The sequence below is a fragment of the Cynoglossus semilaevis genome, chromosome 14 (genome assembly GCF_000523025.1).
Source record: "Cynoglossus semilaevis isolate Cse_v1.0 chromosome 14, Cse_v1.0, whole genome shotgun sequence".
Classification (NCBI taxonomy): Eukaryota; Metazoa; Chordata; class Actinopteri; order Pleuronectiformes; family Cynoglossidae; genus Cynoglossus; species Cynoglossus semilaevis.
In genome coordinates, this window is record NC_024320.1 from 16128458 (window position 1) to 16152006 (window position 23549).

The 23549-nt window shown below is 40.1% G+C and overlaps 5 protein-coding genes across 5 annotated transcripts in view; 3 read left to right on the top strand and 2 right to left on the bottom strand.

Moving 5' to 3' along the window:
* LOC103389800 (uncharacterized) overlaps positions 1–3188 on the top strand; it is a 7257-nt gene extending 4069 nt beyond the window's left edge. Inside the window, exons 10-17 of the mRNA XM_025062046.1 lie at positions 52–110; positions 606–769; positions 1178–1202; positions 1316–1429; positions 1530–1667; positions 1840–1955; positions 2183–2303; positions 2469–3188. Of these exons, the coding sequence (XP_024917814.1) occupies positions 52–110; positions 606–769; positions 1178–1202; positions 1316–1429; positions 1530–1667; positions 1840–1955; positions 2183–2303; positions 2469–3058 (1327 nt within the window). The 3' untranslated portion in view covers positions 3059–3188. The remainder of the gene's footprint in view (positions 1–51; positions 111–605; positions 770–1177; positions 1203–1315; positions 1430–1529; positions 1668–1839; positions 1956–2182; positions 2304–2468) is intronic.
* A 753-nt stretch (positions 3189–3941) lies between these two features.
* LOC103389832 (coagulation factor X) lies at positions 3942–8559 on the top strand. Its single transcript, XM_017038390.2, is given in 10 exon segments — positions 3942–4150; positions 4671–4831; positions 5321–5345; positions 5504–5617; positions 6182–6313; positions 6405–6673; positions 6771–6888; positions 7387–7503; positions 7506–7573; positions 7647–8559. Coding segments are annotated over 10 exon segments (1509 nt in total). The 5' UTR covers positions 3942–4059; the 3' UTR covers positions 8061–8559.
* A 1102-nt stretch (positions 8560–9661) lies between these two features.
* prozb (protein Z, vitamin K-dependent plasma glycoprotein b) lies at positions 9662–13531 on the top strand. Its single transcript, XM_017038389.2, has 8 exons — positions 9662–9817; positions 10710–10861; positions 11095–11119; positions 11578–11751; positions 11901–12032; positions 12141–12220; positions 12358–12496; positions 12572–13531. Exons 1-8 carry the CDS (start codon positions 9715–9717, stop codon positions 13282–13284), a joined length of 1518 nt encoding a protein of 505 aa, XP_016893878.1. The 5' UTR covers positions 9662–9714; the 3' UTR covers positions 13285–13531.
* Positions 13532–13919: 388 nt separating this feature from the next.
* pcid2 (PCI domain containing 2) lies at positions 13920–18459 on the bottom strand. Its single transcript, XM_008325374.2, has 15 exons — positions 18324–18459; positions 17580–17710; positions 17388–17477; positions 17231–17304; positions 16699–16764; positions 16539–16580; positions 16127–16181; positions 15907–16010; positions 15530–15605; positions 15300–15441; positions 15092–15192; positions 14898–14971; positions 14698–14823; positions 14346–14469; positions 13920–14245 (listed from the first exon to the last, which is right to left on the bottom strand). Exons 2-15 carry the CDS (start codon positions 17613–17615, stop codon positions 14150–14152), a joined length of 1206 nt encoding a protein of 401 aa, XP_008323596.1. The 5' UTR covers positions 17616–17710; positions 18324–18459; the 3' UTR covers positions 13920–14149.
* Positions 18460–18972: 513 nt separating this feature from the next.
* The window catches only part of tbx19 (T-box transcription factor 19), a 5131-nt gene continuing 554 nt past the window's right edge, over positions 18973–23549 (bottom strand). Inside the window, exons 3-9 of the mRNA XM_025062047.1 lie at positions 23355–23521; positions 21289–21423; positions 20629–20690; positions 20379–20440; positions 19766–19936; positions 19558–19669; positions 18973–19484 (exon numbers count right to left, since the gene is read on the bottom strand). Of these exons, the coding sequence (XP_024917815.1) occupies positions 19313–19484; positions 19558–19669; positions 19766–19936; positions 20379–20440; positions 20629–20690; positions 21289–21423; positions 23355–23521 (881 nt within the window). The 3' untranslated portion in view covers positions 18973–19312. The remainder of the gene's footprint in view (positions 19485–19557; positions 19670–19765; positions 19937–20378; positions 20441–20628; positions 20691–21288; positions 21424–23354; positions 23522–23549) is intronic.

Consider the following 23549-nt stretch of genomic DNA (forward strand, 5'->3'; position numbering starts at 1 on the left):
CATCGTGCTGCTGGTGAGGTGTGTGCCGACCACCGCCACCCCCCCCCCCCCGCTGCTGCTGCTGCTGCTGCTGCTGCAACTAAACATCACTGCTGCTGCTGCTAACCCAGGTAAAAGAACCACACTCAAATGGATCTGGTCTCTAAGGTGGCTGAAAATGTACTCCAACATAATCAAAGATTAGACAAAGTCTAATTCTAACCTAAAACTGGTCTAATACTGGCGGAGGAAGAGCTCCAGAAAGATGGTTTTGAAGGTCTCAGTCACCAAGGTCTTCACATTTGAGGTGTTTAGGTTTCATTAAGACCCTTCTCTAGTCAGAACGGTATTTAATTAGTGAAACTCACACCCGTACAGTTACTAATTCTTATCTTCAAGACAAAGTTGTCAAACCAGAGCAGGTGCAGTAAAATAATTACAGTAGCTCACAACCTGTTCAAACATTAACCAAAACTGAGGTCAAATATTTACACAGCTAAAAGGTTAAGCAAACATTTAGAAATGGCAAAAAAAAAAAAAATCTAAAAAATGAAAATGTATTTCAAATTTAGAATATCATTTAAAAGAAATCTGGTACTAAATTATATATATATAAAAAATGTCAGTTTTTGTGGAGCAGCATGACGCTAACAACATCCTACAAAGATGGCGGCGAGCGAACAGCGGCTTCCTGGAAGAGCTGAAACAGGGAAACCTTGAGCGTGAATGCATCGAAGAAATCTGCAGCTACGAGGAGGCACGAGAGGTCTTCGAGGATGAAGACAGGACGGTCAGCTCTTTCTCGGTTGATTAGAAATTGAAACTAGCTTAGCATTGATGAGCAAAAGAACAGCAACATTAGCCTTCACATTTGAAGTAGCATCTATTGAAATGTGAATCATTTGTAGCTGTAATGTTGGTACTAGTATTTACATCAAACTATGCATTATAAGATGAAAGAAGATTAACATTGATTTTTGAAAAAGACCTTAGCATTAGCCTCAACTTTAGCATTTCCACTGATCTACATTAAGATGAATCTGAGTGCTAGCATGCGCAGCAATACACTGGGTTATGGATCAACTACTTCTCAGTAATATATTGATATATTAGTCTTTGATTGATGAATGATCAGTTATTGACAGATCACTGAAGCACTGGTTCATCAGTTATTGATCCTTGTTGGTTGCTTTTTCAGATACAGTTCTGGTTGAGCTACCGTGGTGAGTACATTGTCTCTTTTCTCCCAGTTAAGATGAGACTGCACTCAGAGTTAGACTTTCAGGTGTTAATTCTAATATATTGCTACTTTTGTTTCTATTTTCTGGTTAATCAGGTACTGAGCCGTGTCTGGAGAACACGTGTCAGAACAACGGCACATGTGTTGCCATCGGGAAGCATTACGAGTGCATGTGTCCAGTAGGCTTTGAAGGACGTCACTGTCAGACAGGTGGTGAAAGTCAAACATTGTAGTTTCTTTTATACACCTTCAAATGAGCCTTTAATGTTAACAAACATTAGAACAATGTATTCTCATTTATTTTGTCCAGTTTTTGAAGACTCCCTGAAGTGTCTGTACCAGAATGGACTGTGTCAACATTTCTGTGATGGCTCTGGAGAGAAACGCAAATGTTCCTGTGCTGACGGATACAGACTTGGAGAGGACGGACGGACCTGCGTCGCCGATGGTAGAACCTTTATGACTTTACTTCAGTTTTTTTTTTATGTAAGCCACATAAGGTAGCACAGGATCTGGTCTTTCCCCTCAGTCCAGATCCAGGACACTTTGAAGAGACCAAATCTAGTTTTGGGCTGTTGACTTTTATATTGCAGGTTCTGATTTGTGTCCTTTGTTTCTAGCGGAGTTCCCATGTGGCCAGGTGGCACCAAAGAATCCGGCTGGAACTGACAGTGTTGTGCCTCAGATGAGAGCGGTGGGATCGAACCACTGCCCTGAAGGAGAATGTCCTTGGCAGGTAAAAGACAAGACATTTCCAAAGTTTAAGAACTTTAAGAAGATATACATTAGCTAAGCACAGTTAACGACATTATCGATTATATAATAACGATATTAGGTCTTAGGTCAAGGGTGTCAAACTCAATTTCACAGTGGGGCACAAGAAAGCGGGTCAGATTTGGGCCCCGTGCCTGGCTTTGACACGTGTGATCTAAAAGAACTTCTGATTTCGTTGATTCCCTTCAGGTTCTGGTCCAGTTGAACGGAACCAGTCACTGTGGAGGAGTTCTGGTCAAACCTGATTGGGTCCTAACGGCCGCCCACTGTGTCCTCCATCATCAACCAGACCACTTAATGGTGGTGGCAGGTAACGAAACGATAAACGGCTCTGACGTCAGAAGTTAGATGTCAGTTAGAAGTAGCAGGCTAACTTAACTTTTTGAATAAATGTATATAATAAAGATGTGTTTTTTCTTGAATAACTGTTTGTTGGAATAGTCATGTTATAATAGGCACCTGATTTTCCCACCAGGAAAACTAAACCTGGACATAAGCGATGGGACGGAGCAGCGGATACCCGTCTCCATGGCAATCCCTCATCCCAGTTACGCGGTTGCATCAGGTGACAGCGACTTAGCGTTGCTGCAGCTTAGTCGACCTTTGACATTAAACCATAACGTTAACACCGTGTGCCTGCCAACCAGAGAATTGTGGGAGCGTGAGCTCTCACTAGTACGGTACCACAGTGTGTCGGGCTGGGGGAAGAGGACAATTGGAGGCAACATAAAGGAAGCAGAAGGAGTTCCTGTGTCACCATTTCTCCGCAGGATGATGGTCCCGCTCATAGAGAACCGTCGATGCTCCCAGTGGAGTAACTTCACCTTCACAGAGAACATGTTATGTGCCGGGTACCTCGAGGGACAGAGCGAAAGCTGCCGTGGCGACGATGGCAGTCCACTTGTTACAGATTTTGGTCACACCTATTTCCTGGTGGGTGTAGTCGGCTGGGGGCGTGGTTGTTCGCAACCCGGATACTACACAGTCTACACAAACGTGGCCAACTTTGTGGGCTGGGTAGTGCAGACCATTAAGGCACCACCCATAATAAGTGTAAGCAAGTGACATCATAGAACAGAAACAGATTCAATAATATTAAATTGTTCAATGAATCATGTATTGTTTTGTGAAGAAAGTCAATGTATTAATTTGTGTAAAAAGAATAAAAGAAATAAAAGTGACTGATTATTCTGAGTAAATGAGTACATAATCTATAAATGCATTTCACAGAAAATAGTCATGACAATAATATTTAAATGTATTAATTTAACTCATTTAACACTATGAATATAAAATGTTAAAATCAAACAAAATATTGAAATAATAAATAATAATAATACGGTAAATAATAAATTGTAAAATGAAATCTATTTTTCATTACCAATGATTTGAACTATTAATGAAAACTCTTTAACACACCTCTCATTGATGCTCCTTTCATACTCAGTCTGCTGTGGTATGCTAAATTGTGGTGCGGAAAATATTTTAACATTTACATTTTCAACTGAATAAATAAATAAATAAACATACCGTGCACAATTAATACAACATTTAAACATAACCATTTCTAAACATCTCTCCTGTGGTGGAAGCTAACAGTGAAGGCCTACGCTGCTATACTCTGATGTTGGTCATCATGGTGGTACTCAGAGAGATCAATGTTTTCTCAGGCGGTACAGAGTAGAAAAAGTTGGAGAACCACTGGCTTAGAATCTGTTATTTTTTGTATTTTCGTCTGATAAATGGATCAAAGCTCATCAAGAAACTCGAGATTTAAGGTTTTATTGACATTTCTGAAAAATGTATGTTTCCTGAAACATGATTCAAAATGGTTTAAAGAGAAACTGAAAAATCTAATTCTAATAGCCCTTCCCACTGATGCATCAAAGCTCCGCCTTTTCCTGTCAACATCAGCCCCCTCTCTTCAATCACTGAGGTCAACGTCCTCTGTTCCAGCCTCCTGTTAACAGACTTAGACTCTGGTATAAACTCTTTTCTTCACCGAGACGCAGAAGGACTTTCAATAAGAGCCAGCATCTTCATCAGCACCAAACATCAGAGCGAGGATGTTCTGCCGTCAGAGCTACTCCCTGGTTTTGCTGCTCCTCCACCTGGTCACTGCTGCTGCTGCTGCTGCTGCTGCTGCTGCTGCTCATGGTATGTCAACCACAAAACTTCACATGTACCAGGACACAGCTGCAACAAGTGTGTGTATGTGTATGTGTGTGTGAAAAACTAAACAGTCTGACAGGTGACATATGACCCTTGACCCCTGCACTCTCTTCTTCTGTGTGTGTGTGATGTCACTTTTTGTTAGTTTGTTGGTCGTCACCCATCGTCTACAACACTGAACTCAAACAAATTTATGGTTTTACCAAAAAGCTAGTTAGAAAAATATTAGCAACGCTGGATATAAAATACCCAGAAGATAACTGAAAAATAGGCAAAAGTAACTATCAAAAAAATATTGAGCAATTACATTAAACAAAGACTAAGCAGTCAAAATCAAAAAAATATTTAGCAATTACATTAAACAAAGACTAAGCAGGTAGCCAGAAGAATACTCAACTCAAGGAGTAGCAAAAATGAACAGCTTCTGTAAGAGGCTGAAAATGGATTTTTAAAATAACCAACTCTCATTCCTTTTTGTTTTCACTTTTTTCCCCCTTTTGTTCAGTCTTTATGGATGACGCAGCTGCCAATGAGGTATTGAACAGGCGAAGACGAGCTAACAGTTTCTTTGAGGAAGTGAAACAAGGAAACATGGAGAGAGAATGTATGGAGGAGCGCTGCAGCTTCGAAGAAGCACGGGAGATCTTCGAAAACAAAGAGAAAACGGTGATGAAGGAAAGACAGAAAGTGAAGCAAGAATAGAAGGAAATGACGGACACAAAAGCTAAAAGTTAGCAGAAATATAGCATTCCTAAAGCAAAACAAATGTGATTGGTCAAAAAAAAACAATTTTGTTGCCATTCGTTTTAGGTTTGCAGCACCTGAACTGCTGACTCTGACTTCTTTCACCCTGGCACGTGAAATATACTCAAATATATACAACTGAAGCGTAGAAAAATCAAGAGAAACGCTTTGAAAAGAATGAAAGTTGAGAACAGACTTCTCTGCATTATTTTATAAATAATCATGATATATGTATTGAAAAATAAGGCAGTGATTCTGATAGTGTTTGGACCAGCAGAGCAGACGTTGATGGTCTTGACTGTACACCACTGGTGTAAAATGTTGTACTTTTTGAGTGATGTTCTTCTAATGGAAACATTTTTTTTTTTACTTTTTGTTTGGAATGACTAAAAATTGTTGTTTCTTTTTTAGGATGAATTCTGGAATGTATATTTTGGTAAGAACATGATGATTTACAAATGCCTTAAAATATACAAAAGCAGCAAAGACATCCAATAAGACAGAAACTTATTGGATGCTTTGTAGTTGATTTTTGGGGTACAGTACCCTATCTCACCACTAAGTGCTGCGACGTCTGCTCTGTTTGTCCTGCAGATGGCGACGCCTGCATATCCAATCCCTGCGCACACGGCGGACAGTGTAAAGATGGGATCGGAAGCTACCTCTGCTTCTGTCCCGCCGGTTTCCAAGGCTACAACTGTGAGATCGGTAAAGAAAACACGGACAACTGTCGAAAACAAGAGTTTTCTGTTCTGTGAAAAATCAGTATAAATCCCTGCTAAAAATCAGTATAAATCCCTGCTACAGCGCGATTAGAAGAGGCGTTGTTCTGTGAAAAATCAGTATATTCCGGTCGCAGACCATTCCCCTGCTACAGCGCGATTAGAAGAGGCGGACCGAAGCGCGGAACACTTGGCTACACATGTAGAAAAGCGCGGTTAAGTACGTTTCCTGCTGCTTCCGCAAACGTCTTTGTATTAGTGTTGGAAAGACCGACTCTTTTTCCTGATTCGGATCTTTGACTCTCGAACAATAGAACGAATCGTCAACGAATCTTGAACGAATCATTTCATTCATTTTACAGCAGGTGGCGCTGTAGCCCTATCGTGGGCGTTGTAAAGAAGGCTGCGGTTCTCCAACACTAAATTTGTCGATATATTTATTTACAAACACACTTTACACCATAACACCATACTCTTAGACAGAGGGGTCAACGATGGTGGGCCTGTCTGAACTTTGATCTGGTCTTCACTGAGTTCTCCGTCTTTTTAGTCATTCCTGAGCTGTGTGAGTCCAAAAATGGAGGCTGCGAACATTTTTGTAACGTGGTCCAAGAAAACATCCGTTGTTCCTGTGCTGATGGTTACTTTCTGACAGCAGACGATAAATCCTGTCTATCCAACCGTAAGAATCGTGATTTCAGATCATATTCCATCAGTCCAGATTGTCATAGACGTTTTATGACTGTCACGCCTCCTCTCGCACGTTTTTACAGAAACTTTCAAGTGTGGCCAGATTGTCGCCAAAAAAACACGGACGATCTTCAGATATGAGCGGAAGAACGTAACAGCTGAAAATACGACAGACGCTAATAGTACAGGCCTGGACTCCAACTTCACTGAGATGCCCTCTACTGGAAACATCGCTCATCTGGGGATTGATCCAAGAGACATTGTAGAAGAAGAAGAGATAAACGCTGAGATGGCTAGTATGACGAGAATTGTCAATGGAGAAAACTGTCCACCAGGAGAATGTCCCTGGCAGGTAAGACCCGTCCAAAATTCAGGAGGCTACAGTGACGTCTCCTAAGGCTTTTAGTTTGTGAAACAGTGGGTCTATAACCATGTGTTGTGGTCGGCAGGCTCTGCTCCTGAATGAGGACGATATCGGTTTCTGTGGAGGGACCATCCTCAATGAGTACATTATCCTAACTGCTGCCCACTGTATGAACCAATCCCGTTACATCTACATTAAACTGGGTAGGTACATCTGACCATCTGACCACACGTGAAGATGTTTCAGTTCACACCTAATCATGACCCACATGGGCCACACGGTGGAAGGAGAAGAAGTTGTTAGCAGGCTTGGGTTGCACTAAGAAGATCAACAGTTTGCTGGTCCCATTCCTGGTCTTTGTGTTTGGAGCTCAAATGTTCTCCAGGGACTCAGGACCTACACCCAACAAATCTGTGTCTGATTCAGTCTAAGATCTTTAAGGATTTCTTTCCATGTTTTATTTCACCTTTTTAAGAGGAAAACATAGTTTGTGAACCCATCTCCTCCACCAAGTCAGTGCCTTGAGCTCACAGGTGAAAGTTCAAAGTTAGCGGTGGACCCAGCAGTGTAGCTGAGATTTAAAATCACTGTTTTTGTCTTTGGTGAGTCACTGGTTTACAAACGTAAACCAGTTTGTCTTGACAATGATCTCCAACTGTAAAAAAAAACCCAACTTGTATCTATCGTTTGTGATTGTCCAGGAGAGTTTGACACCCTGGTGGTCGACGGTAACGAGGCGACCCACAGCATAGAAGCTATAGTCACACACGTCAGGTACAAACCAGAGACATACCACAACGACATCGCGCTCATCAAACTCACACAGCGATAAGGTGCAGCAGGTTCGTCCGGCCGGCGTGTTTACCAGAGCAGGACTTTGCAGAAAAGGTGAGTTTTTCAAGTACAGAAAGTAAAAAGGGTGACAACAATTCTATGACGGAGTTTCACACTTTCCTCCCAGTTGTTGATGCGGCAGCCAGTTGGGTTGGTCAGTGGTTTCGGCCGCCTTGGTGAGGGTCAACAGGCGTCCACCATCCTCCAGCGCCTGGCCTTGCCCTACGTGGACCGGCAGGACTGCTTGGACTCGACTCAGTTCCGAATCTCGCAGCGTATGTTCTGCGCTGGTTACCACACCGCTCCCAAGGACGCCTGCCAGGGTGACAGCGGTGGCCCGCATGTCACCCTCTACCGTGACACCTATTTTGTCACTGGCATTGTGAGCTGGGGGGAAGGCTGTGCTCGGAAAGGAAAGTACGGGGTCTACACCCAGGTGTCCAAGTACATCCATTGGATCAAAGATGGGATAAATACGCTGATGACCAAAGGAGGCCGAGCCAAGCGGCACCATGGCACCATCAAGAGGCTCGTTCTGTGATTTGAAAAAAAAAAAAAAAAGATTTCACTTCAAATTCCAGGATAAACTTAAAGGGCTGTCATTTTTGTCCTAAATTCAAAAAGGTTTGATGGTTTTATACTTTTGGGAGACGTGTTTTAGTAAGTAAACCTTTGACTTGTGGCTAATTTCCAACATGAAAACATGATAACTGAATGTTTTGATTCCCAAACAAATGATTTTGAAAATACAGTGTTTGACGTAAACGTCTCCAAAGTTGAAGTTGAATCGCGGAGACAGTGACAGCCCCTGGTCCTCATCTGATGTTTAGACCTTCTCCAAGTTTGACACTTTTTCATCCTTTCATGAAACATTTGACTTGAACTAAATCCTGTTATTCTTCAGTCTCCGATGTACAACCTGTTTGATTTGATATCTTCACAATCCATATTATTTAACAGTCAGTAAAAAGAATATGTCTAACAAATTCTCTTGAGACTTATTTCTTAATTTCAAGGGGAATAAAAAGTTGTAAAATGTGCATTAGCCGTTTCTCAATAAATTCAGATTAAAATCATACTTGTAATATAATAATAGTTCTGTTTTAAGGCTTGAAATGTAGTAAATAATTACTTTAACAAACATACTATATATGTACATATATAGTATGTTCATTAAATATATATATACATAACTGCAACAAGTAGGGTTTATATTAAAATACATTTTCATTGTCCCGATGAATGTATACGCATATGTGTATAACAACAATAAAAAAATATATATACATATATATATATATATGTGAATATATAACTTTATTATATATTAATTATATTATATTATATTATGATGCTGATGCTGAGATATTAAGACTCGACCAATCAGGGAACACTCTATTCTCTGACACTTATCAAATGTGAGCCATGATTTGGAGCGGTTCTGATCCTGATCCAGACCACTTCACACTGGTTTAACAACTCCTCTTGTGTTAGCTACAGAACATGTCGCTGCTCCGTGATGACAATAACACCACATCATCTGCAAAACCCGTTCGTAGTATCTTCTGATCAACAAGCCCGTCACCCTCTCACTGGGCTGCACTTTCCTACAGTTCTATCCAAGGTTCTAAACAGAACCAGTACTAATGGGCAGCTCCGGAACATTCCAAACTGAGCCAGGAAAGTGTTTGTCACACTGTTGGCAATGAAAACCAAACTGGCTGTGACGGTTGGCACAAATCATTGTTAAAATATTGTTGTTGTTTTTTTTTCTCGGTTTCTTTTAAAAACTTTCTTCCACTCTTGCATTTCTTTGGTTTTCTCTCTGTGCTTTCATCAAAAATCTGTTTAATAATTAACCATTTGGATGAAAAACACAGAGTTTGATCAAATAAAGAACATCCTGATTATTGACATACAGGTCAGAGGTCAGAGTCCAGGTTAGAAGAGTTAGAAGAAGAAAAAAAACAAGCTTTTAAAAGGACAAAAAGAAGAAATCTAAAGATTTTCTTTATCCTATTTAACAATTATTATAAGATAAAATTACCTTTAAATTATTAGTCATACAGAAAAAGTCTGGTTGTTTCCTTGTGCACAAACTCTGAGCTAGGATCGATGGTGTGTGTGTGTGTGTGTGTGTGTGTGTGTGTGTGGGTGTGGGTGTGTTTGAACGTGAGTGCAGTGAAATCAGAAACATGGCGCTCAACATCATGTCTGCTCTTCGTCCTGGTCGTCTAGCATCTCTTCTGCCTCTATGTCTCCTCATCTCCTTCCTTCAGCTCCTCAGCCGAGGACAAGGTATGAACTCTGACCTCTAATTTCATGCGGCAACATTTGGATTTGAACTTTTGAAAAAGTTATTTTCTGTTGTGACGCAGATGACATAGATATAACATGTTAGTGGCAGCAGCCTAATGACATGGACCATTCAAACTTGGTGTCACTGCCACATTTAAAACAACTGTATTTTCACGCAACCGAACAAAAACATTTAGCCACAATTTCACCTAAATATCTCATTGACTACAATACAGAGATGTATAATTACCCAATAATTAATTATCATTAAATTAGCATTCATAATCATTTCAGCACCAAACATACAGCAGAACAACATGAGTGAAAAAAAGGCTCATCTTTTCAACATGACGGGAAGTTCGCTTTTTTACATTTGGAGTCAATTTAGCAACTCATTGTCGCCACATCCTCTCCTAGACCAAAGACCAAAGAATCAGACGATTTTCATCAATTTGAAATATCATCTAACCAGATCATTTGGTTTGTCTCGTCCTGATCTGTGAGCTGTTCTGGGCTCTTTAATGATGTCTGAGGAGACGTGGACCGATGACTCTGTGCCAGTCTGCAGCTTTGGACAATCTGCAATAACAATAATGATAACCATCATTTCACCATCATAATTATTGTTACTACATAAGAGTAAAGACACAAATCTGCAGGTGTGTGTGAGGAGCAGCCTCACCACAGTCACTGATGGAGCATAAACAAATGACTGACCCAGATCCAAACACCTGGTGACAACAGGCGCTCCAGAGGACACACAAAAGACCGAGAAGAGAGAGTGACTGATTGACTGACAGACTGATTTTGACAGATTTTCTGTGAAGACTGTGAGAGTTGTATTTTGAGCACCGACCTTCTCTGATGCCTTCAGTTGTATTTTCCGTCTAAGTGCTGCGTCAGGACCACAGTGTTTTCCTGAGGTCCAAGCGGAGCAACTCCTTCCTGGAGGAGATTCTGCAGGGGAACCTGGAGAGGGAGTGCTTCGAGGAGCAGTGCAACTTTGAGGAGGCACGAGAATGTTTTGAAAATGATGAACAAACGGTCAGTCTTTGTTCCGTTAGAGCCAACTATCACAGGGCTGATGAGATTAATGTGGTAATTGTGTTAATCATTTTGTGAAGATTGATCTGATTTAATACATGTGCTGCACTCTTTAGCCAATAATTCCACCGTCCAATCACGTGGCTGTAAGTCTACAGCTGATTGATAGACTCTCGACACATTCCAAAGTCAATGTTCATGTCAAGGTTCATTTGTCTTTTTTTTTTTTACAGAACAGTTTCTGGACCCGTTACGTGGGTGAGTTCTTCTGTCCTGCAGTCGTTTTCACTTCTTTTAAAGTCCAGACAACAACAAACGAAAAGCTAGAAAATTAAGAAAATGAATAAGAATCAAGGAAAAACTGAATCTATACTGTGTATACGCAGTATTAATCTGAATGTTATTACAGTTCTTCAAATGCATTAGTTAGTTGTAATTGTATTTTGCAGTTATTGCCTAATGTTTCATTTTTTAAATCATTTTTTAAGTACAGATGAGACAGTTTTACTGTCATGAATTAAACATTGAATATTAAAATTTTCATAGGATGTATTTTATCTAAATAATTAATCAAATAAAATGACTTTAAATATATTTTAAATATATATATATATATATATATATATATATTTTATTTATAAAGCTTCACTTAATTTAAATTCATTTTCATTTTAAGAGTTTATATAAAATTGGAATGTTCTTGATATCAATTCTAGATGGGAACCAGTGTGACCCAAACCCCTGCCTCCATGGCGGAAATTGCACAGACAAAGTGGGCGGGTTCCATTGTTCATGCCCCACCCCCCACTACGGACCAATCTGTGAGCTGGAAACTGCAGCGGAGATAAAGGAGCAGAGTAAAAACACTGTCAATAAAGCCGTTTACAGAGGTAAAAAAAAAACCCAAAAACTCCCGCAGTCAACATCCTTGATCACGCCCCGGGAGGTTTCATGAATATGTTGACCTATCGTTACTGCAATTTACACAACGTCTAACACATTTCTAACTATCTTAGCATGTTGTTTTATTGTGGGCCAGAGTTGGTCAAATGTCCGACTGAAGGCCCGACAGCATGTCAGCAGCAATGCACAGCCTCCCAGTTCACCTTCACCTGCTCCTGCACTGCTGGATTCAGACTGCACAGCGATCAGCGCAGTTGTCTGCCAGAAGGTGTAACTAAGCTCACAGTCAATCAAATACAAGCCTCTCCCCGAAAAAGTAAATACGACCCATTCAACTATACATAAACTACATGAGTTGTTGTCTTTCTGTCATCAGTGGAGTTTCCGTGCGGTCAAATTCCTGAAAGATCCGGCACCTCTTCCTTGATGTGTCATCCTGGAAGCTGTCCCTGGCAGGTAACGGCTACTCAGCTCGTGTCAGCCAATCAGAGCCAAGCATCATCAACACAGTAAAGATGTGGAATGCCTGAAATTCCACTGTTGTCTTTCGTATTGAGGGTGTGTTTTTAAGATCCGTGGCTCATCTGTTCCAGGTGTCCTTGCACAACAGTGAGGGGGGGGAGCCCTGTGGGGGAGTACTGCTAGATGGTCGCACTGTCCTGACTGCTGCCAGCTGCCTCCACACCGCTAGAAGATACAAGATAGGACCCCAACGTCTCTCCATTGTTGCAGGTGTGACACTTTTTTCCCCATAAAGCTGCGTATTTGTACAGTTTAAAACCTTTTCATTTTGACGTCTTGTCCCAGGAGACCAGCAGCACTACCCTGTCCAGGATTTGGTCATCCATAATCGATTTCGTCCAGATCGTGATGACCATGACTTAGCTCTCCTCCTGCTAGCCGAGCCTGTGATCTTTAGCCCCATCCTTATCCCCATCTGCCTGCCCACCAAGGACTTCAGCGAGAACATCCTGATGAATTCTGGGAGAACGGGTGTGGCCGACAGAGGGAGAAGCCGACGGAACCAGGAGTTGGTCTACATGACGCTGGACGACTGCCGCAGTGAGTTAGAGGTATCACAGTCGCTCAGCAACAAAATGTTTTGCATGAGGAAGCAGGCACCAAATCTCCATCCTCCAGCTGTGGGAAGGCAGATTCAACAGCTCCCCACGGCGTACCACAACGACACCTACGACAGGAGGAGCAACCAAACTACTGCAAACGAAAACCACGGTTCACAGAGGAACAGAGCGATGACATCAAAGGTTGGAAACCAGGGGACATTGGTTTCTGGGAGTGTTCTGAGGCCAGACGGTGGAGGAAGGTCATGTTCTGGACCACTGCCTGGATCACCAGTTGCCACGGTGGAACACGGGACAGCCTTCCTGACCGGTATACTGATGTCAACAACAGCAGGCTGCGACGGCCTGGTGTTCACCAAACTCTCCCGCTACCTGAACTGGATCAGACCTAGACTAGAGGCAGCAGAAGGGCGTACGACACCAAACTCTGACATTTAAATGCTTCCTTTCAACCAAAGAATAGGTTGCATAGAATAGTGCAGTTGCGGGACTGTTAGTAAAAACACTCAATATTGAACTCAATATTACAATTTGATTTAAGGAAACATTAGCATTGGATTGATCATAGTTTTAAACTTTTCTGTCAACACAAATTGAAATGTTTATAAATTATATTGGGATGAATGGAGAGTTCAGCTCCCCCTTGAGGCACTTTTGAATAAATCACTATGATTACATTTCCACATAGAAGATAAAAGTCTGTTTTTCATGAAGGTCCAATGGAAACTCAAAAGTACCTTGAGTTCCTTTCTAATCTTTTCTTATTCCATGGTTATCAAGCATATAGTTGGATTTGCTGCAGGTCCAACAAAAGTGTACCACCTAGTGGCACCACTACTCATTTCCTGTGGTTTGTCTCCTGGGTAAAAATGGAAACGTTTGAGTGCTTTCTGCAGTACTTGCTACTGGTTCAAGTGCATATAGTTCCAGGTGCTTTCATTGCCTTTGGTACTAGTGAAAACAAACCATGGTTTGTTGTGCAGTTCAACATTCAGGCAGTGGTTTCACCTGGTGAGACACACTGTTGAGGAGACATTAATTCCTGAGGTACAAAGGCTTCACAGACAAGTTCACAGAACATGATTCTACTTCCTGGAATGGAAATAAAAGCTTTTTATTTCAATACTTTTATACGCAAGGTATTATTGTGACTTCTCTAAATTTAATATTTTCTTTTCTGAAAAATAATTGGTTCAACTTTGTACAAAACAATGTGTTTTATTCAACCTTTTTAGAGGAATAATAAAAAAAAAAGTTCATGTGTGTTCCAGGTCAGAGAGGATTGTGGGTAAGGAGTTGAGCCTCAGGAGATGGAGACAGAGGAGAGAGGAGGAAATGGATTCTGTTTACTGACCACGAGCTTCTGGTGTTGATGGGATATGTATCCCTTAATGTGGCCCTGACAGCAAACAGAGAACAGGATTAAATATAGGGATTGACACCATATTTTAGTGTGTGTGCAGGCGTGTGTGTGCACGTGTGTGTGTGTGTGTCCTGACCATGTAGATGAGGTTCGCCAGGATACACTGCACCTCATCAATGTCCACATCCTCTACATGCATCATCTTCAGTGCAACCAGGAAGGCGTCTAAAGGAAGCTGGTGAGTCCTGAGCAGCAAGTACCTAGAAAGACCATAACAAGACTTCCTAGTCACTTAGAGCACCCCCTGCTGGCACAATAAAAACACCTAACTATTCTTCAAATATTTCACTGATGGACAAACTTTTCAGGCAGGAAAAATCCATAGATAAAATCAGTGATTGTAGCCCACAGAGACACTGGTTCATTGCTGCCTCTTGTGGTAACTTCGTGTCACTAGTTATCCTGATCACAGGATCTGCGTGACTCACACTTTCTTGTAAAGGTTTCTGTAGGTGATGATTTTAAGTTTCTCCAGGATGAGGAAGATTCCACAACGGATGAAGAATGTCTCGTGTTTGGACAGGGCTTCGTTCAGCAGCAGCAGGTTTCCTTCACTGATCACACACATACACACTGTCAAATTATATAAATCTGCTTGTGCTGTGATGTCACCTCCTGCGTTGCTTACCTCACAGCTTTGGTGACGTCAGCAAACTGCATCAGGTCATACTTCCTAAGGAGCTCCTGACCCGGCATGTGACCCTGAAACGGAACAGATAATCTGGACTCAGTTCACCTGAGTTGATCACTAGTGAAAACCGTTGTGAACATGTTGTGTAAATGATGCTAAGCAGTGTGAATGGATGAGTGAAGATGTGTCACCAGCAGCATCTTGACAGGCAGCAGGTAGATGAGGATCATCCTCTTGTTCTTCTGACTGGAGCGGTGACAGTGTTGAAAGGAAAAGGACAGGAAGTCCTCAGCTAGACACACAAAGATACACAGGTGAGTGTGGGACAGAATGGAGAACTGCTGATTTACTGCTGATTTACTGCAATAGAATCGAAGTAGTGTCTGACCTGATCCTTACCTAGTTTGAAGTCACTGTCAAACATTGCCTTTCGTCCTACATAGTACTTGTACGTGACCTGTTGGGCAGAGCTGTAGTCGTTTTTCAGGTTGGAACTGTCGATGGCTCTGATCAGAGGTTTACACAGGTGCAGCTTATTGATCTACAAGACAAAACACACATCACTAATCAGGTTGAAGAGTGTTGTATCGATAATTCATATTTCGTGATGAGGTTAGTTGAAATCTGACCTTGAAATAGATCTTGAAGAGCTGGTTACTCAAGAACATCATTCCCCATTTTTTAGAATCTTCAATTCCTGCACGACTGAAACAACAGCTGTTGTTAACGCAACTTTTTCTTTTATTGAACAGATGTTTTGACAAACTTTTAGCCTTTTCTGTCTCATTTTGTCAATTTGTCTAATGTTTAACTCTTCCTGAAATAACTTTTACATTTTCTACACAAATAATTTTACAAAATATCATCTAACGTCTAGCTCTTTTTTAGCTAACTTAAAGCAATTGCTGTGTACAGAATCCAACATACTCAACTCACAATACAATATGATAAGCCAGACAAATTATCACTAAAAGAAAATGTGTGTGTGGTTGTGTGTGTTCCTCACTTGTCACTGGCACACACTCTAAAACAGCTCATCAGCTGCTCCGCTGCCTTCTCAAGCATCTCTCCAGGCTGACCTTTGCCTTTCTTCTGCAGCTGCTGCTCAGCCTGAGAAGTATATTTCAGAGATGTTTTAATGATTTTTCAAAAATTAAATGAATTACTTTAATTAATAACATGTTTTTCAAAGCTGAAGATCAGAGGACAAGGATCAGGCTACTGACATTGTTGGCAAATATTCTGAGGTCCAAAGTGACAGCAAACATCACAGGAAGAGCCCTGAAAATACACACACAATTTTAGTGTATATAAAAATAAACCAACCCTGACAAAAAACAAAAAAACAACAGTGATTTGTTTATTTCAGATTAATATTGGCGTTATATATGTAATTTGTAATGTACTGCTTAAATCTAGGCTGTCGATACAAACAGACTACACTTTTGTACAAGGATCTTCTAGCCATCTACCTAATAATAGCGGATCGATTAATAAGGTATATTGAGGTAAATAAAAAAATTAAACCCACAGTCAGAGAGAGACCTGAAAACATAACTTATGATTTAAATAATTTAATTCAATGAACAGAGAACTTTTCCATCTGATAAAAATGAAACATCTGTCTCTGATACTCACCAATTCTCTTCTTTATGGGACTGGAAGGCCCTTAGGAAAGATGTGACGGGTCAATGGTCAAGGAAAAGACAACAGAGGATTATTAGTTATTGATATAAACAAATGGTGAAGTCACTGATGCCATCTTGTATGGATGTATTTCGGGGTTTTTTGAGGATATTGAACAACAAGGGTCTGGAACTTGTATGCTTCCACAAAGTCGTGATTGGCCACAGCGTAGGTGCACCTGCAACACACACATTCAATTGGATTATGTTTCAAATGTTTAGCTACTCACTGGTAATTTTTGAATGATGTTTACTCTAAGCAACTTCTGCTGTATCTGGGGGCATTTTATTATTTTTTTATCATTGTTAGTTTTTAATTATTGCAAAAACTTTAAGTCATCTTAGCCTAATTCTTAAGACTATCAATTTCAAATTTTTATACCTATTTTCAGCTATTATTTAGCTAACTGCTACCAAACATATTTATCCACAAGGTCGTGAAAAAGAGCTTCCAGAGGTCAGAATTCAGATACTTTTGGGTTCATTTTAGGTTATTTTTGAGTTATCTTCTATATTTATTGTGTTGTTTTATGGATACCTGTAAGAACCCCCTACAATCAAATAAAGAAACCTATGTGTTTCTGCCATTGTATTGAGCTATACAACTACACCTCAGTCATTAATAAATATTTGTCACATTGATACCTGAGATGGGCTGCAACCATCTCATCGTATGGCGGTTCCAGAACCTGTTGACATTTGTCTTCTGGACTTGCCAACTGCAAAATTCATAACAAGGGTTTCAGACTGTATATTAGTTTCTGTTTGTGTGTGTGTTTGTGCTAAGAGTGTTGGGCCTAACCTGGAGCCGTGGGTTTGCCACATGTGGATGTTTGAAGGACAAAAGTTCAGCACAAAACAGACCTTCGTGGTTGTCAATTGCCTCATAAACCTGAAGGAAACAAAGAGCAAAAAAAAAAAAATAGAATCGATTGAACATGAGCACAAATTCTTAGGACATTTCAGCTGAGGAGGAGTGGAGGTCAAAGTTTACCTGCTGTAGGTACTGATTTATGGTGATGTGAGCCATGATTTTGGCCTGAGATCAGACACAAGCAGGTCAACGCTTGTTCCAAGTCGGTAGAGATTATTATGATATTTTCTTCCTTAAAAGTCAATATGCTTCTGAAAAAAAAAATGAAAAAAATAGCGTTGTTAATTTATGTATAGTACATATAATATTAAACAATAATTCCGAAAGTGTATTTTCTATATTAAACTTCATGTTTTTAAAAATCGCTGCAACGTGCTCAAAAAGCGATAGTGCGATAGTCAAAGTCGGACTAAAACATAATCTAATTATAAACTTACTGAAAGAATCAGTTCTCAAACTACCGATAACAGCCTCCGCTCTTGAAGCTGCACTTTCTGAAAAACGCTTGCAAAAAATAGTCTAGCTAGTGAACTTTAGGTATGTATATTTACGTTTTTCATTCAAACTGTATTCATTTCATAAGCGTCTACATTAGCAAGGCTATTCTTACTGTGCACCGTGGCGTACTTGTTTACGCTGTTTTTATTGTATTTAACAAAATGTATTAGGTGCAACATGAAATAATGTAAAGCAATTAAAGAATATTTAACTTATATTAAGTGAAACGAGCGACGTTCAGCTTAAGGCTAGCTAGCCCATAGTTAGCCTTTATTTCGTTTATTATTTCAAACGGCTTTTATTCCGGCGTTAAAAGAGTAATTAAAGTCGCGGTAATTTAAAATCAAATGTTTAAAATGCTTCTACCTGTGAGAGAAAACTGCCTGGATATGTTTAATGTCCACTTTCTCCATACATAATTACAGAATGTTTTTAACGCCGTTACACTTAAATCTTCCGGGTCACTAAAGCCGATTTCCGGTGTTCCAGTTTAAAAGTTCCACTTCTGCAATCTTCTTCCCTTTTTAACTAAATTGTGATTGTTTTAACCAAACCTCTTGTTGTTTTGTTCATTATAATTGTTTGTCTGAAGAAAAATTATACTGTATGCATAAAATATTACACATGCAAATGTTTGTTCTTCTACATTTATTGACAAAAAAGTAATTTTCTCTCTTACTGGTGCATATCATTAATACTTATAATACAATGACTAAACAGAAGTCACTTATAATACAATGACTAAACAGAAGTCACTTAATCGTAGCATATATGTATCGTCCCCAGAATTAAACTGAACAAATAAAATTAATTTGCCTTTTAGGTAGCACAGAATCTAAACAGCCTTATTGATCATAAACAGAATGTCCATTAGCATGTTTTTTTAAAGAATTAAACATGTAAACGTAAAATGTAAATCATATTAAAAAACAAAGGAAATAAACAACTGGTACACCTAAACATCTTTGTTTATTTTACAATGAAACTCAGTAAATATTAGAATCTGCTTGTAGTCAAACAATGGTAAATATAATGTACAACTGTGTAACTGTATTAGCAACTTGTGTTAGTAACGGTAAGCAGTTCTTAAAATAACCAATAGGATGCTGCGATGAGTTACAAGTATATGGAATTACTGGCAATATTTAGGGTATTATAACCCTTGGTGTTGCCAGGGTGTTGAAGTGACAAGCAACAGTATGTAGCAGTCAGTGGTTACCACTAATTGTGATTATCCATTAACACAAAATGCAAAACATGGCAGAACCAGCAGCACTTTACCAAACCATTACCACATTATTCATATTAGGTTTTAGTCAAGGTTTTAGTCAATGCAATTAACACTTGATTAGTCCTCAGAAAGAGTGGGTGGAGTCAGGTGGGCTACACCATACAGCCCTGCTCCCTCGGCCATGGCTGGAATGCTGCATAAGATTCTCATTGTTGATTGGTCCATGCAGAGAGTTGCATGGTGAGTGTACAGGGCTCAGCTCAGAACATCCAACCGTCCAAAGACAAGGGAACTGACTGCAAGCAAAGAGTGAATGTTTTAAGATGAGTTTTTATATAGTGACCATATAAGGTAAGGGGCGGGACCTACCTGGAGTAATGAGGAGGAGCAGTAGCAGTCAGAGAAGAGTTAGAAGTGAAGGAGGAGGGGCAGGAAGTGGTCATGCAAGGTGAGGTGCTACGTCCATCAAAGACCTGAATGTCTTCAGACACAGAGTGTGAATATTTGTTCACAAGATGTTTTCAAAATGATACAAGATAGGAATTGCATACAAATAAGAACAGAAAAGTAAAATAACCTGATGAATGCATGCAGGGCTTTGGATAGGGGGCAGAGTAAGGAGCATGGCGTCCTGGGTAAACATGGTGTTTGTAACCATGGTGAGGACGGGATGTCAAAGACGGACTTCCGTGGTAAGAATAGGAACCGTCCCCTGCAGCTGAGCACATAGACCAACCTGGGACACAGATTTTATACATTCATTAGCCAATAGCAGCAGTCTTTGGGAGAGGGCAGGGTAGTTCATTCCAGGACCACATATACAGATAAAAAACATTCACACTTTCATACTACTTTTTCAACAAAGGACAGTTTAAAGTGTCCACTAACACAGTTCTGCATGTTGTGGACTGAGGGATGAAACCAGAGGAAATCTAACACAGAGAGGGAGAACATGCAAACTCCACGCAAAAAGGGATTAAACCAGGGCAGCAGTGATGCTGCTGCTGCTGTAGGCGAAATTAGTATTAGTATAGTATTAGTATTACTAATTAGTATTAGTATTAGTATTAGTAGGCGAGTATAAAGCACTCTTCATCTTTGTGGCATAAATGTATCTTGTGGTAATAAGATTCTGGTTAACTTTTAGCCCAAGGTAAAACGAACCAATCATGAGAACAACAGTGACTTACAGGGTTGAATTCCAGACACAAGATTGTCAGATGAATCTGTTAAGCTCCGCCCTCCTCTGTTCCTGAGGACAATAAATCAAACGTAACCTGCCAACCTCCTTTACTATGCTGTTGTGGTAACAAATACATGACCATGAGAAGAAATAGTATATTTGGTAATACTGGACACAATTTATAAAATCTGGAGAAGTTAAGGAGAGGACCAGGATTTACCTCTTAGATTTAAATGACAGTAGTGGCCTGATCATACCTGTCTTTAGTGTCCAAGAACGCTTTAGCAAATGGGTTGTATTTAATCTTCAGTGCTGTTATCTTAAAAAAAGAAAAGACAAAATGTTAGGACATACAACAAACACACACAATTTATTACTTCCCACCCCTTTCAGGACAAACCAAGCAGCAAACCCATTAAATGTGTTTTGCTTTTTATCTATTAGTATTAGATTTTTTAAAAATCATTTTGGCCTGACGTTTTATCAGATTAGGTAGTGTTCGCTGGTAAAAAAATGGAATAAGTTACTTAATCTTCTTTATTACTTACAGACCAGATTTTATTAAGGACTGAAAGTGACAACATTAAATAGATAATTATATATACAAACATTTATAATAATAACAAATAATTACTTAAATGTGTCATTACTTAATTAAAAAATATATGCAGTTATTTCACCATTTATGTAATTATTTCATGGTCCTGTGTTGCAGTGCATCATGAATTGATTTTAACTATCAAAGTCTGTAAAAAATAAGCTATTTTAGTTAATGACACATTTAAATAATTAATGATGTGTTTCTTTATTTAATGTGGGCACTCTCACTCCTCCATAGTCTTTAAAGAGTACTTCGATAGGACCAACTGAATATTTCTTCTGTTTGCACTGAACTGTGTGTGTGTGTGTGTGTGTACCTCTTCATTCTGGTACGCAGTAACAGCAATGAACTGAGTTTCTCTGAAGGAGATGTTGGAGACCAGACGATGGCGAGAGCCGACACACACGATGTTTAGCTGAGGCTCGTATTTGTGGAGAGAGTTCAACATAATCTGAAACATCCCATAAAACTCCGTATAACTCATCATGTAAAACCGACCACAGTTCATGTCTTCATAGAGAGTTTCATATCTCATGTTAAAAAAACTCAAACCAGAGTGTTTGTCCGAAAGAGTCAGATGTTCAGCTGAGCCCTGACCTGACCTGACCTGACCTGGCCTGACCTGACCTGGCCTGACCTGACCTGGGCCCTTCTGGGTTGCTGGGTACACGCGTTTAAGTTTGGACTCTGATTTAGAGGTCAGGTTGATGTGTTGTGTAAAAAGTCACAACACTTCTATAGTGATGCGTCCCCTGTTGTCGTCCCTCTGTGTCAATGGTTTCAGTTTCAACGTAGGAGACTTTCATTTCCAGTTCATATAGAAGCCTCCGCAGCAGATAGATATTTCCACAGGAAACTTAATTCTGTAAACTCCCTTTACTCCCACAAAAAATTCCACTCAGAACATTTATAGATATGACAGACACCGCACAAATGTGTATTCACTGATTCTTCACTGAAAAATTCACTGAAAATCAGTCTTTTTGTGACTTCACAGTTTGACAATCTTTGTTCAGATTTATCACACGTGTCTTATCTGGAACTCTAACTTTTTCTTTGTACACAGTTTGTTTTTGCGTGTGTAGGTGTGTAGGTGTGTTCGTGGCGTGGAGCCATCTTTGTCCTTCTGTCCAAACACTCTTTTCATCCATCAGTCCCAATTAACCAATCAGAGCGAAGCAGGCAGTGGCAGCAAAAACAAACAGTTTTTCTATTCAGATGGAGAGGCTGGCTTCACAACATCTGACCCCAGTGTGTGTGTGTGTGTGTGTGTGTGTGTGTGTGTGCTCGGGTATACTTCACCTCCCTGTCTCTCTCATCCACCTGGAGCATGATGGGTAAATTAATTTCCCAGTAAAAAACATAATTACCATAATGTACAAATAAGCAGAGCAATTATTTCATTATAGTCCACATCAGTGTGTGTGTGTGTGTGTGTGTGTGTGCAATGGATAATGGAGGTAAATATAAACAGAATTATTATTGCCAGTTTTCTAGTGCTTCTGTGAGAGTGCACGTTAGAGTGCACATGTGGTGGTCTCTCATCAAGAAGAACATTAAAAAAATTGAGAAAATGTTTATCCTGGTTTCCATGGTTACCGGGGACCAGCAGGTGAAGTGAGTTGTCAAGGAGAAGGAAATGAAGAGGTTAACGAGACGTAGGGGTCTCTCGCCCACTCCGGAGAAGGAACAGAGAGAGAGAGAGACGCTCATTATGGAGAAAGAGGAAAGTCATGGCAGGAGAAAGAGAAATTAAAAAAACAAACCGAAGTGAAATATATAACCTGCACGGAGAGGTAACTAAAGGGAAAGCAAACCCTCTCAAAAGGTCGACAAAAGCAGCGAGAAGTTACAGAAATGTTTGGCCCAAGAGTAGCTTAGAGCTGGACAAAACAAGCCGAAAGGAACGGGGGGGGGGGGAAAGATGATGGCTTCAGCAAACGAAGGCTAAGACCTAAGAAAATATAATTCAAGAGTTAATCAAGAATAGCTTCAAGGTTTTCTAAAATAGCCAAAGGTTTATCAGACTGTTAGGAATTTGCCAGATATGGAAAAAACTTCCAGATATAGATAAAACAATAGATGAAAAGGCTAGAAGAAAAGTTCCCTAAATATGGCCTTCAAGACTTGATGGGTACAATCCTGGAGAGAAGGCTAGGCATTACATGACTCAAAAGAATTGCCTTTTAGCCAAAAGTGAACAAAAAAAGAAAAGAAAATTAAAACAAAATGTAAAAATAACCACAAAGAGCCGTCTCAGTCCACATTTACGTCTCACGTTTGATTCATTTGCAAAATGTGTTTGAGGTTCATTTTTGAATTCAGATCCAGGACCAGATTCTAGTTTATGTTTATGTTTATGTTTATGTTCATGTCCGTTACCTGGCCTCCACCAGCGATCTTGTTAGTGAGCTTGACCTTGTTGAAGGTCACAGCGGCCTTCATCCAGTGAGCTCCAAAGTTTGGTGAATCAGGGTGGATGTAGATGCCCCTGTCACCACACCCCTCAGTGTGGCTCTGCCCCTCACTCTGCCCCTCACTGTGACACTCTTCCCGTCCAATCGCGGAGAATGGGTC